The 14480-nt window shown below is 35.4% G+C and overlaps 1 protein-coding gene across 2 annotated transcripts in view; it reads right to left on the reverse strand.

Moving 5' to 3' along the window:
• LOC128985957 (myrosinase 1) overlaps positions 1–14480 on the reverse strand; it is a 42360-nt gene that overhangs the window by 17509 nt on the left and 10371 nt on the right. For both annotated transcript variants that reach the window (XM_054405965.1, XM_054405966.1), the window contains exons 6-7: positions 4204–4384; positions 3931–4025 (exon numbers count right to left, since the gene is read on the reverse strand). In XM_054405965.1, the coding sequence (XP_054261940.1) occupies positions 3931–4025; positions 4204–4384 (276 nt within the window). The remainder of the gene's footprint in view (positions 1–3930; positions 4026–4203; positions 4385–14480) is intronic.

The raw sequence follows: 14480 nt of genomic DNA on the forward strand, positions 1-14480 counted from the left end.
ACGAAACTTCTCTGACCAACAAACAAAAATTTTAGTAGGCGACTAACTTTTTCACTTCACTGTTCCAAAAATTTTCTAATGTGTTAATTTTAAAAATATATATATGTACTACCAAATAAAATTTTTATTTTCAAAGCCATACCATTGGCATCAAGGATTTATTCCCTAACTCTGTATAAAATTTCAAAATTTTATCTCAATTGTAAGGGTGTAAAAATGCAGTATATTTAAACCGCGACCACTAGTTTCGTACTACCGTAATGGTGAAATGGCCGGGAGTTAATACTCAGTGCGACGTTGCCAATTCTCGCTGGCCGCGGCCTGTAGTTAAAGGGGGCCGTGGTAATGTACAAGCCAATCCTGCACTAGAATCAACTGATCAAGTCTTAGGAACCTAGCCAGCAACCCTGGAAATATTTACAGGGTGTCCAACAAACCATGGAAAACAATTCAAGGGCAATTCCAGGTTCAACATGTAAAATTCCCAGTCATTCCAAAATTTCTGGTCTCACAAAAAATTCGCAGACTCTTTCTTGGTAACTCACACTTATTTGGGTCTGGGAAGGGGTTATGTATTAAACATTTTAAAAATACATCTTTTAGATACAAACACCCACAGTTGGATGTGCATGTATTCCTTCTTCCTCAAAGTATCCCTACACTAAATGTTCTTTCTTAAAAAAACTAACTGTTTAAAAGTTTACCGTCAGTCAGGGCAAAAAGCTTACAAAGCACAATAAAGTCCATTTTATCCTCTATTATATTTCTCTTCTGCATGACATGGATATTATTTCTTCCTTTGAACAAGAATGATGTAATCACTTATTTATTTAGGTGTGTTGCTATAAAAGAGGTTAATTACTTTGACTTTGATGAGAGATGGACGGGTTCGATTCCTGACAAATATAACCTTAAAAGCATTTGTAGTACCATAGACCAACCAACACAAGTAGACTTCTCATCCCATTGTAAATTTTGAAGCTCGTTTTCATGTCTAGTTCATGTACGCCACACTGGGCGCTAGTGTCGACGCAATTTTGTTTCTATTATTTTAGGGTTAATTTCTTGATTTGTGCTTTACTGTTTGGTTAAATAACTAGGGGAAAATTTATTGTTTATGATTAGATCGTATTATTTGGCTAAACGAGGTTTTAAATGACTGCATTAACGGGAAACAAATTGTAAACAAAACACAACCTCTACATAAACCGTACAGAACTAACGATAAAATTGTCTTCAGCTGTTCCATTAGGATGAGAAATCTACTAAGGGAGTATGTTTTATCTATGGTAGTACCTTCTAATTAGCTAATGGAAACTACACTACAGTAAAAGCCTTGCAATGGATTTCGGATCCTGAAACTAGTCAACAATGCCCTGAAAGATCTAGAGTATGCGGTCACGGTGTACAAAATACAGGGCTAGAAACCCCTAAATTTGGAGAAAAAACATTCAAAACACATTTTGTGGCTACAGAGAACACACAGTCTATGTCTGCAGTTCTTGGATTCATCGCTAGGTTACAGCACTTATTAAATTATCCTGGTTCACTCTTTGCAATTAAACCTCTTCTTCGCGTGTGTGTTATGTGACTAACACTGACTAAAGGTGCATTGTCCCTGAAGCGACTCTTGCGATAGTAGCTGAGCGACAGTAGCTGAGCGATAGTAGCTCAGCGATAGTAGCTAACCATGTCATTGTCCCTGAAGCGATTGTTCTAGAGCGATTTTGTTCATTTTGCTGACTTTTCGAGTGAATTGGTGCCATGAGTGCCATGACACCAGCTAATTTTAAAACGTTTTTATTAGCTCACTTTCTTGTCCGGTACAAACTTTGCAATCAATAACTAACTTCCCGATGAGCCAGAGAATTGGAACTTGAAACATAGCTCACAAATGGATGACAATGCAATATTATATCATTTAATTTTCATATTTCCCTTGGGCTAAGCTCCATGGGCTTCCGAATTTTTCATGTTTACATTTTGGAAGAATGTAGGCCTAAATAAATATATCAATTGAAGCCAGCTGTAAATAATAAAATTGTTTCTAAAATTAGTAGAATATAATTATAAATAAAAATAATTTTTAAAAATAATACGTTTTTAAACACAATCAAAAGTAAAAATAATTTATAAATATGTGGAGAGAATAAATACTTAAGATTTAAAACGAAAAACGTGGGGAGCATGCAATGGATAATAATAGTTCAATAGGTAAAGATAATTCTAAATTATCATGCGCCCCACATTTTAAATCTTCAAGTATTTATTCAATACCGTACTTATTCTGTACTAACAGCTTTTCATCTTCTTCAGGGGTAGAAAACAGTTTTGTATTCTTTGAAGACATTACGACCAATAAACAAGTCTACGCACAACACAAATCGCTCAGCGACTGCGACTCTGACTCCCCTCAGAGCAGACCCGCTACAGTCGCTGTGTTCAGCCGCTAGCCGCTCCAGTCGCAGTCGCGTCAAGGACAATGGTCCCATTTGAAACAACGCTAACCAGTGCTCAACTACTATCGCTGAGCTACTATCGCTCAGCTACTATCGCAAGAGTCGCTTCAGGGACAATGCACCTTAAGACTGCAGTGTTTTTATTTTTAAAAGGTGGGGCTTTGATAGGGTCTGTAAAGCTGTTATAGCTCTATAAAATATAAAAATGTTCAATACTCCTACCCCTGCTTCCAGTAGCCCAAACAGAGTTTGATTTTCTTTACAAACCATTTAATCCTGCCAGTGCAACATTCAAGGATTTATAAACAATTGTGGATAATTATAGGGATGCACTGTGGATGCGATGCTCCCTGGTGTGGATTAACGTCAGCACTAGTGAGTACTACGACTATCCACAGTACTATCCTAATAATTAGACCAATTCGTTAATTACGAGGAAAAAATGTGGTTCGGATTCCACAATAAACTGTAGGTCCCTTGGTTGCCATTAGCTGTATGGGCTATTAATTAACAGCTGTGTCTAAGGAACATGTCGGCCTTAGTCACTAACAAGACTACAAGATCGCGCCACTCATCGTACACTCATCCTTCACTCATATTTGGGTTAAAATACGCACATAGTGGCGTCCCCATCTTAAATAATTGATTGATTGATGGATAGTAACAAAAAGCCCCAACTCATAACAGTAAAACTCTGCAGTTATAGGTGAAACATGTAGAATTTTGTAACATGTACAAGGAGCAACAATTAGTGGCCACATAAAAAAAATGTTAAAGATAACGTAAATAAGTTACTGTATATTGTTTTTATTTAGTAACTTAAATATAACCCAGTATAAATGAATAGTGTTGTTTGTTAGTTTGATAAGTTTAAATTAGTAAGCACATTTCACGCAAGTTACATGTATTCAATAAAAACAAATTATTCTTTAATTTATTAAAACTTACCCTGAACGTTAATGCACAAGTTTGTGCTGCCTATTTTGAAAACATTCTGACACAGTAAGACGACTGATCCCATAAGCAGCAACAGAAGATATATCCTACAGTAAGTAGGCTATTTAACTGACGCCTAACTGAAAAATTAAATAAAACTATGATGTAGGCCTAACTAAAATAAACAAAAATAATACAATTTTAAAAATAATTAGGTATTATTATTCAGATGATTTATTTGTAGTATCAAGATATAATACGCGGTTAAAGCAATATCATCATCTAATATGATCCCGATAAAGCCTTGAACATCAATCATAATTTCGATAAAATATTTAATTTTTTATCGTGTATCTTCACATACGTTTTCTGTGATTGCAAAAATAAAAGCTCGGCTCAGATGAGCTTGACCAAAAAATATCAGGGATCCCTTACTTAAGTTGGAACAGTATGCATCATCCCAATTCCAATGGTGTTGCGTCCAAAACAATCAAATTTTCAATCCCCTTAGTAAATGAAAACATAATAGGCCTACCTCAAACTCCATGGATCTAACAGCAGCCAGTTCATCTTCTTTAGTATTGCTCAGTGGTTTAACAAAGCGTGCATTTAGAGTGATTCCAATTCTTCCTAAAAGTGCAAATAACATTACTTTTGAGTTTTTAAATTCATAAATATAAAACGGTGTGATAGAGACCCATGTGATTGCATCCTTTGTTCATTTCACAATATTTGTGTATCACAAATTATTTAAAGTAATTGTGTTATATTGTTGTATTACAGGTTTAAGAAAGAGCTATGTTTTCACCTCTCTGCTGAGCTCTGAAGGTAGAGTTGTAGACATGGTAAGCCTTGGCATGAGCTCTCAACAGCGTGTGAGCCGCAAGGTAGTCAGCGACTCCGTGTTGATTCAACATAGGAGCGTACAACGCTCGTCCGTAACCTTTTATCACTTCAAGCGGTTCGTTAATCGTGATCCACCACTTCACCTGCAAGCAAAACATCATGTTGCTGTGAATGATTTAAGATCATTTTCAAACGAGAGCTAGTATATTTTTGGTTTGAGAGAATAATATTGAGAATTTTTTATAAAATCCCGCGATTTACTTGTATGTAATTTGAAGATTTAGATGTGCATTCATTGGTAGGCATTTTGCATCAGTTTGAATCCTTCAATGAGTTCAGGAGTTTTGGCTCAAACTCCTGGAGCTTAAAAATATAGGCCTAAGGTTATTTTCTTTGAAGGAAGGTTCGAATGTTTTGAGTGTTTAAGTAGTTGATCCATTTTGTGAAATTCTGGATCCTACATTTAGATATCCATTCACCTTAAAAATATGGACGCTCAATATGCAGCTAGCGATAACCAACGTTTAATATCTAAATATATCAGACCTCCTCTGCTGCCTTCCCTGTAGCAGCAAACCTAAATACTTGTTAAACCTAATTTTATCGGGGAATAAATCTGACATTTTTAAAGAAATATTTTAATAAAAATTTAATCAAGCAAATGGAAATTTTCATAGTCTGCAGGTTTGCTGCGGCGGGGGTATTTTACATTCTGGCCACAGTCCCAAACTCAATACTTAGAGAGTTCCACTGTACTTAGTTTTAAAAGTATATTACCGTACGTTGCTAGCCCGTTAATTGGTGTTTTACCATTATGTGAGCACGACAGTTCCCGCACGAGGCGTAACCAAGTGTGGAATTTTTGTGCGAGTACGGTAAAGCTTACCGGGCGAGTAACCTACGATACTTAACATCCTACTACACAGAAAAATTTGTACATTTTAAACTCTTAACACATTTCAGAAAATAAAATAAGCCGTTGCAATTAACTGTTTATTTCATCAGCTGGCTAAGTGCTCGGTAAGTGTACTTTACCTACGATGAAAGCGTACTACCTCGATCGGATGACCGTGGCTTGGTGGGATGGCGTGCGTTAGGCCTAGGTCTGGCAAAGAGTGAATGTGTGTGTGTCTGTATTCACCGAATAGTGGCATCCTTCACAGGCACACGGCCGTACTGTGGCACCTTTTTCAGGGTGCCACAGCTAATTCGATCATTTTTTGGGTTTTCCAGCATTATTACGTTGTTTAAACATCACATGCCACAATTGAGTATTTTTGAACTCGTTGATGTGAGTTTAAGTAGCGCAGGTACACGCCGAATTGTGGAACACGAAACCATACCGGTAGCTAGCGCGCCTCGCGCCGTCCGCTGGAACTATAACTTCCCTAATGCTATGTTGCCAGTTCTCGTGCCAGCCTACACTCTAAATGGTGGCACCATGCCGCAATTCAGTATATATCAACAGTGTGTGGACAGGATGCCACTTAATGAGTTGTAGCGCTTGAGCAGTGTGTAGAACAGTGCAACAAGCAACTAATAAACTAATAATACTGTACTGCCACGTACAATTTAAGTGCCATAAATAATATACTTTTGCTCCGAGTGGTGAACAATGTTTTACATTACAAATATTTTGTGTAGTAAATAATTATTTAAATTGATTTTATGATACCATTAAAAAAAATATTTTTGTTTTTATAACATATCAACACATTATTTTTAATTGATCACCAAACTGATTCTTGAATTTTTGAATTAGTAGTTGCAAGAGTAGGCAAAACTGCTGAGAGTCCTTGAAAATGCTTGTGCAATGATATAGTTTTAAATTATAAAAGAAACCCTTCACCAAATTGTATTAACAGGACCAGAGGACCAATATGCACATGGTATTTCATTTGTAGGAGGCAAAAAATTCAAATCTTATTAATTTATGATTGCCAATAGATTTTGGGTTTCCTTAAAAAAAATTATATAGAACTGTCTGCAAATTTCGATAAAACTAATTTTATAATAAATGGTAGATTCTTCTGTTGCTCTGTAGGCGACTATTTTGGTCACACAAGGAAGTCCAAACTTATATCTTAGTTTGAACAACGTCATCTTGATTACATTCTACAAGATACATAATCGACACATAGGCTTACTAAAAAAATAGTAAATACAGTAACTTGTGATTAACCGCGCAGGCATCTTGCCTCTATAAGACTGACGTTTTCAAAACGAATATAGAAGTTAGATCTACATTCTTCATTTTAGGCTTGAAATAAGTTTGTTTGTGGGTAAGAGCGAATGAGTAAGCATGAACAATAATTAATCCCCTTTACCCTTCTCCCCAACACGCCACCATACCATGGCATCTTACTAGCAGAGCTCAAGGTCATTGACGTAATTGTAATGAACTAAATTTAGACTTCCATCTCCCCAATGTCACCAATAGGCCCTAAAGGTTGGTATGTCAATTCATGACGGTTGAACAATTACCTTTAAAATACGCTTTTAATTTTTTTTCTAGCGTTTACCGTGTCTTACAAAAAGTTAGTTTACATAATTAATAACAAAAACTTTTTGGGCGAAAGAAAAATTCTCATAAGCTACAAATTAATTTATAATATATGTATCTATATCGTATTAAAGGTTTGGCGTTTGGTTTACAATGTATTTTCAAAGTCACAAGATGGTTTCTGAAACTCTTTATACAACTCTCCTTTAAAATTTTTTTTTAAAATATGATCCAAGAAATTGAGCTCTTTAGCCACAAAATCCACCGTTTTTTAACTTACCTGACAAAAAAATTAAAACAGTAGCAGCCGACAAACTGTTTTATGTCATATTTTGAAACTCATTTAAAAGTACCGACTTTATTTCAAGATTTAAAATAGAAAATATAAACTTTTAAGCTTTTAATTAGAACCAATAGTGTCCTAGACTAATTGACATCATTCATACGAAGTTTCGACGATTTACATTTAGTCTAAATAGGCTAAATGTCAAGTTATTTTGAAGCGCGACATTGAGTTTTGGTGCCGTTTTCATTGGCATCTACCACTTCTAACCTGCACTAAGATGGCGGACCTGGCTCCAACTGCTTGTATGTTAGTTAGATAGGCGTGCTCCATCTATTGGTCTTATGTGATCGTTGATTTAAACTAACGGAATTCTTATGAAAATTTGAACACGAATTATTAGCAGTTTTGCAGGGATGATAAACAAGTTTTTTTTTTTTTTTTTTATTTGAATTGCTTGTCAGTTGGCAACAAATCTTAGAGATGTGTATACATTTTTTAGGACAAAATTGAATTGGCAGATATCATGGTAAAGAAGCGTTCCTCGAAAAAGTTACTGTCGCCTCATCCAATTTTTACAGCAGCCAGCTGTAGACATGCTAGGCGAGCAACCACGACAGGGAGGACGGGGAACAGCTGATTTCATGTTCCTAGTTGGCAAATTGTCTGCTAGCTACTAACGTACACATGCATAAGCCATCAGCGGTAGCACCAGTAGCCTCATTGACTATATAAACACTTGTGTTAAGGTTTAAATACAGTAGTCAATGCTATTACTGAATTTGATACTATACATATTGTTACTAATATATGAAATGGAGAAAAACGTTACCTTAAAAATACAAAATTTCCCAATTTATATCCAGACCTTTTTAAATAGCTTAAAAAACAAATAATTTAGTATATCAAAGTGTTTTTGTACGGTTATTGGTAACAGGACAAATTCAAAAATTGTAAATTTAAAATTCCCATGTTATTCTTACAAAGAATATTGTAAAATGTTGTAGTTTGCTTGTTTATGGATATATTTTGATCAAACTTGGCAAATTTATTCAAACAATTACAAAACTATTTGGACCATGAACGGTACTCTAGTTTTCTCAAGGTAGGACACGTGAATTGGAATTTTGGCATTACAGACACAATGACAGAAACAATCAAATAAACGTACAGATATTGACATAAGACTCGTTTCGGCTTTCTTATTATATAACTTGTAGAAATAACCAAAGTTTTTTTTATTTTTATTATATTTATTATATTTATTACCAATAAAAAAAAACTCCAATTTAATAAACTCTTTTCACAAGTCATGGACAAACTCCTCAAGCCTGACTGATTTGATGTAGAGCCAGAAAGTGGTGCAGAAGAACAATGGCTGCATTGGTACCAGACTTTTACTAACTTCTTAGAGGAATGTGACTCTAAAGCAACAAATGAAAAGGTAAAACTACGTTTACTTGTTATAGTCCATCTGTCTACAAATACATCTCTGGAGCTACAAAATTTGATGACGCTATAGCTATTTTAAAAGAACTCTATATCCGTCCTAAGAATGAGATTTATTCCAGACATCTTCTAGCAACTCGTTTTCAAAAGTCAGGGGAATCAGTTGACCAATATTTACAAGCTTTGAAAGATTTAAGTAAACCTTGTAATTTTTCCCAAGTTTCTGCTGAACAAAATAAAAATGACTATACTCGTGATGCATTTATCAGAGGTTTGATTTCGCCAGTAATCCGACAAAGACTTCTAGAAAATAAAACATTAACTTTGAATGAGGCTTTTGAGAAAGCTAGAGTTTTGGAATTAGATCAGTATCAATCAGAATCTTATAACAAGCAACATTCTCAATTAAATTGCATGCAACATTCTACTACTTCAGAACCAGAATCTGTCAAAAGTAACATGTCCTCAAATAATGCAGAGGAAACTTGTTTATCAGCCACTTTCTGGAAATGTTATTTCTGTGGTTCCAGTAAAAAACATACTAGAAGTGAATGTCCTGCTGCAAATCATATTTGTCATTCTTGTGGCAAGAAAGGACATTTCATGAAGGTTTGTAAGTCAGGAAGTAATTCATTACGTCCTACAAAACTTGACTCTAGAAAAACTTTTAACAAAAATCCAGCTACATGTGCAGCTGCACCTAAATCTTTATCTAAATCTACTATTACGATTGAAGTAAATGGGATTAAAACTGATGCCTTAGTTGATACTGGTAGTTCAGAAACATTTATTAGTAAATCTCTAGTAGAAAAGAGGGGAATAACAATCTTTCCAACCACCGTTAGTGTTGCTATGGCTTCTACTTCTTATCAACCAGTTACAGCTGGCTACAGTCTTGTTGATTTGTCAATTCAAGGTCATATTTACAACAAAACTAAACTCCTTGTTTTAGACGGCTTATGCGCTGATGTTGTCTTAGGACATGACATTTTCAAGGAACACTCAAGCGTTGAAGTCTCATTTGGGGGTAAGAAACCTACGCTAAAGGTGTGCGGACTTACAGCAGCTAAGGTTGCACCCGTCCACTTATTTTCAAACTTAACTCTTGACTGTAGACCTATTGCAGTTAAATCACGACGTTATTCAGAAGAAGATTTGAAATTCATAAAAGAAGAAACTGAACGCTTGTTGAAAGAGGGTATCATTGAACCAAGCACTTCACCTTGGAGAGCACAAGTACTTGTAGTTAAAGGTGAAACAAAAAAGAAGCGAATGTGTATTGATTATTCCCAAACAATAAATCGATTCACTCAACTTGACGCCTTCGCCTACCCGCTTCCCAGAGTTGTCGTTAACAAAGTTTCAAAGTTCAGTGTTTTTAGCACTATTGACCTTAAGAGTGCTTACCATCAAATACAAATTGAAAATGAAGAACGAATATATACAGCATTTGAAGCCTGTGGGCGCCTTTACCAATTTTGCAGAATTCCTTTTGGTGTTACGAATGGCGTCTCCTGTTTCCAAAGAGAAATTGATTCGATTATACAAAAAGAAGGACTTGAATGCACTGTAGCTTACCTGGACGATGTAACAGTTGGAGGGAGGAATAAAGATGAACATGATACAAATTTGAAAAAGTTTTTTGATGTAGCCAAGAAGTACAACTTAACTCTGAACATGGAAAAATGCTCTTTTGCACAAGACAAAATCCATCTGTTAGGATATGTAATAACAAAGAACGAAATCCGTCCTGATCCAGACCGTCTTCAGCCGCTATTGAAACTACCACTTCCTCATGATGTCCAATCATTGCGTCGAACCATGGGCATGTTCGCTCACTATTCTGACTTTATCAAGAGTTTATTAAATTGAAGTGCAAATAAAACTCATTATGAATTGACCTAAGGATAGGTTTTAATAAACTCTGAAGTCAAGTAAGATTTGTAACATACAAATACAAAATGTAAATAGTAAACAAAGAACAACTGTGAGACAATAAAGAAACTCATAAATTAAATAAGGAACAATAACAGTTCATATGTATAAAAATATTATCACACACTTCATGAATCTACGCAATGTACAGACAAAACAGTTAAGACTTTATAATCTTATAATTAACTATGGTGTTTCTGCCCGTGCTTCGCAACGGGGTGAGAATCTTTGGGTCTCTAAATCCACCGTATAAATAGTATATTTCGTACCTAGGGGCGAAAGCGAGGTTTTGCCGACTCGAGATCGGGTTTTAAGTACGAGACGAATTTGAGAACGTGAAACGATCGAGAGCTGCAAACCCATTTTGGCTCGTGGTACGTACGCTATTTTTTACCCAAGTATATTTTGCAATAAAACGTCCCTCTTATTTATGTGAAATATTTTGAGGAATCAGCAAAATCAAAAATAACAATTAATAGTTGTCTAGGCAGCTGTGACAAAAAACAAGTCTATTGCAATGCCATGGATACAGCTTGTGCCAATATACATTAATCTTTTAAGTAAATAAGCGAACAAGTGATTTTGCGGCTCTAGGGATGTAAACGCCTTCTCGGCCCCTATATGACGATGACAGCTGGCATGGTCAGAAAAACATAACTTTCAGCCACCAATTAACGTATGTAAAACAGCTAAAACATCATAGTGTGATGAAAAATTCGTTACACATACAGGGTGTTTATAAAAAAAACTGATCGATTTTAAACAGCCATAGCTCTTTTATTTTTCATCACAATTTTTTAAAATTAATGTTAAATTAAAGACAATTTTCTTAAGTTTACGATGGCACATTCACACTATCTTATTTCTACATGTTTTCCATTATTAGCTCTTAAATAATCAAGTCAGTGTTCGAGATCTGCCCAAACTCGCCGCAACATCGGAACATCAATTTCATCAAATGCTTCTCTGATCTTTTGCTTCATTTCTTTCAGGCTGTTGACTTTGTTGGAGTAAACACGATCTTTTACAAACCCCCAAACAAAAAAATCACATGGGGTAATGTCTAGCGACCTTGGTGGCCAAGGTATGGATCCGTCACGGCCAATCCAACGATTTGGGAATTATTCGTCGAGACAGTCACGAACAAACAGTCTCCAATGAGGTGGAGCGCCATCTAGTTGTAACATCATGTTTGGTTGCTCATTTTCAAACTGTGGAATGGCAAAGTTTTCCAACATATCCACGAAAATGGTCCCATTGATATTCCTTTCGGCAAAAAAGAAAGGGCCTATCAATCTGTTGCAAGATAAGGCGCACCAAACATTCACCTTCTCACTATCCCTAGTATGCTCCTGGTGAAAATGAGGATTCTCAGATCCCCATATCCTGACATTGTGTCTGTTCACCTTCCCTGATACATGAAACGTAGCTTCATAAAAAAAAAATATCCGGTTTAAGAAGTTATTGTCAGTTTCTAAACGGTCGAGCATTGTAACTGCAAATTCTCTGCGTCTGGCCCAGTCTTGTCGCGTAATCATTTGAACTATCTGTAACTTATAAGACCGAAAATGCAAAACTCTTGTTAACACTTTGTGTGAGTGGAATGCTTAATATTCAACTCTCGAGCTGCAGATCTTGTTGATTGTCTCGGATTATTAAGAAATGATTGATGAATTCTTTGAACATTTTCTTCACTTACCCTATGGATCCGTCACGGCCAATCCAACGCATTGCCTTTTCTGTGATGTATGCTCCCATGGGTCATGAACTTCTCATACCATGCTTTTATCGTGTTCTTTGAAGGAGGATTTCCGTTAAATCTCCTTCTAAATCTACGCTGAACAGCAAGAGTAGACTTAGTTTCTATTAACCACTCGACACACTGCGTCTTCACTCGAGGATCCATCGTAAAATGTTACTTATTTGTTTTTGTTTATCACACAACAATGTAAGAAGGTACTGCTAATAAAAACAGCTGATTATAAAACTTTTTGAGTTTCCCTAACAAATAATGAAAACTAGAGGTTTCTACCTCTAACACGGAATGAGTGAGACAAAGTTAAAATCGATCAGGTTTTTTATAAACACCCTGTACTTTTAGATTACCATGAATTAATTATATGCATACAGAAAATACGGAGTCACTCTTATTGTGTATTTTAAGGTAAATTTCTTGTATATTCCCATGAAACTGATAATTTACCCAGCACATTAAGGCCTTTAATCCAAGTATCTAAGCTCGTAAACCATACATATAATGTGACGATGAAATATCAACGACATAGCATGTAGTTTTATGTAATCCACAAGACATTTCATTTGGTCCATTGACTTTAAATTGTCAAAATTATTGGAGCTTGGAAAAAACTGCATGTAAAAAAATCGTTACACTAATAAAAGACGACTTGAGGATCGCGGGCAATGAGCTACAGCGGCTAGGGCATAGCCACATGAATACAGAACGGAATGAAGGAACTAGAACGGAGAACTGGCAACAGCGCACGCGGGAAGTAGGGGGGGCGCACACACCGCTCAAGCACTACAACGCATTAGTGGCATCCTGTCCACACACTGTTGATATATACCGATTTGTGGCAAAGGTGCCACAATTAAAAACTGGAATGTTAGATGTTAAAATGGAGTGTTCATTAAAAATATCGATGCACACGTGTTTCTACCACCTTCCTTCATCTACTGGTGGCCGCAGTTTAAAAGATGCCACAATTAGGTGTTTGCGAGTATGCGGTAAAACCCCGTATGTGTGTGTGTGTGTATGCGTATATTAGGGACAAAGATTTATAACTTTAGTTTTAAATTATTATTTTGTGTATAGTTTAAAAAGTTGTATAAAAATGTATTTGTGTAGTTTACATTTAGTACATAAGAGGATAACTGTAAGAAAGGACCATGTGATACTAATGTTCGCCTCAACCCAATAAAATAGTATTTTCATTTCATTATGTTATTTTTCCATTTGTAGGCACTGCAATGGGCAACTTTCCAGCCTATCAATACGAATGGAAAAGTACCTGTTTCTGTATTGTATGATGTAAACAATATTAGCATGGTTGGTAATTAGTAAGATTCATCAAACAAGTAAATGACACTCATGTGATACAATGGTAGGAAGTTGATAATGTAATCTTATCACTTCAACCCACACTTTCAAGCCAGAGTTGACACTGGATGCTTGAAAATGCATAGCAAACCAACCACAATCTATTAGGAATGTGGCTTTTTAGACAATGACTCAACTTAAAGAAAAGAAATGATATTTAATTTAAATAAGTGATTCAACTTAATGATACAATTTTAAAAATCAAATCAATAATACATACCGGTATTTAAAATATTATTTTACTAAACCTGTCTTGAGCTGAGCTTAGAATCAAGCTAGACAACTGACTGTTAGGGAGGTATAAAAAACATACAGTAGGCCAACAAAGAAAATAACACAATCTACACAAACTTGCTTGATTTGTTTGACTCTATTGTCAATATGGGTCAGTTAACGTAAAAATGAACCTTCTAATGCTCAAAATCAGTTATTTTTAATCAAAACAATACAGGGTGATTTGTACTCAGTGTGACAAAAATTTTTTGGTGTGAGTACAAAGTAAATGAAGTGTGATGATGCATATCAAATGTTCCAAGTCTCAAAATTAGCTTCCCAAAAAATTATTTGACGTTTTTCAAAAATAACCATGCTTTTAAACTTAATACAGTGATTTCTCAATTACCTGTATATGGATTTAAGTAGATAATGTCATTTTCGTGTTCTACATTAAATTTGGAACAAGAATAATGGAAAATGACGGAGGATCAGTTGTCAAAACTCCATTGTAAATAGATTCAAAGATACAAATTAAGATATTTGATAAAAATTGTAAAAACAATGGTCTATTGCATTTTTCACACCCTGTATACAAGAAAGTGTCGGAATATGTTAAAAACTGCGCCATTTTATAAGCTTTCCAACTATATGCTACACTATTGAGGTTTAGATATTTTTTTGTTTGTTTTAGTGGTTTGAATACCAGAAAACAGGGAACTTTTTTACTGTTTTTAC

This window comes from Macrosteles quadrilineatus, unplaced genomic scaffold, assembly GCF_028750875.1.
Source record: "Macrosteles quadrilineatus isolate MER2022 unplaced genomic scaffold, UCM_ALF_1.0 Scaffold_2__2_contigs__length_208266976, whole genome shotgun sequence".
In the NCBI taxonomy this organism is placed as follows: Eukaryota; Metazoa; Arthropoda; class Insecta; order Hemiptera; family Cicadellidae; genus Macrosteles; species Macrosteles quadrilineatus.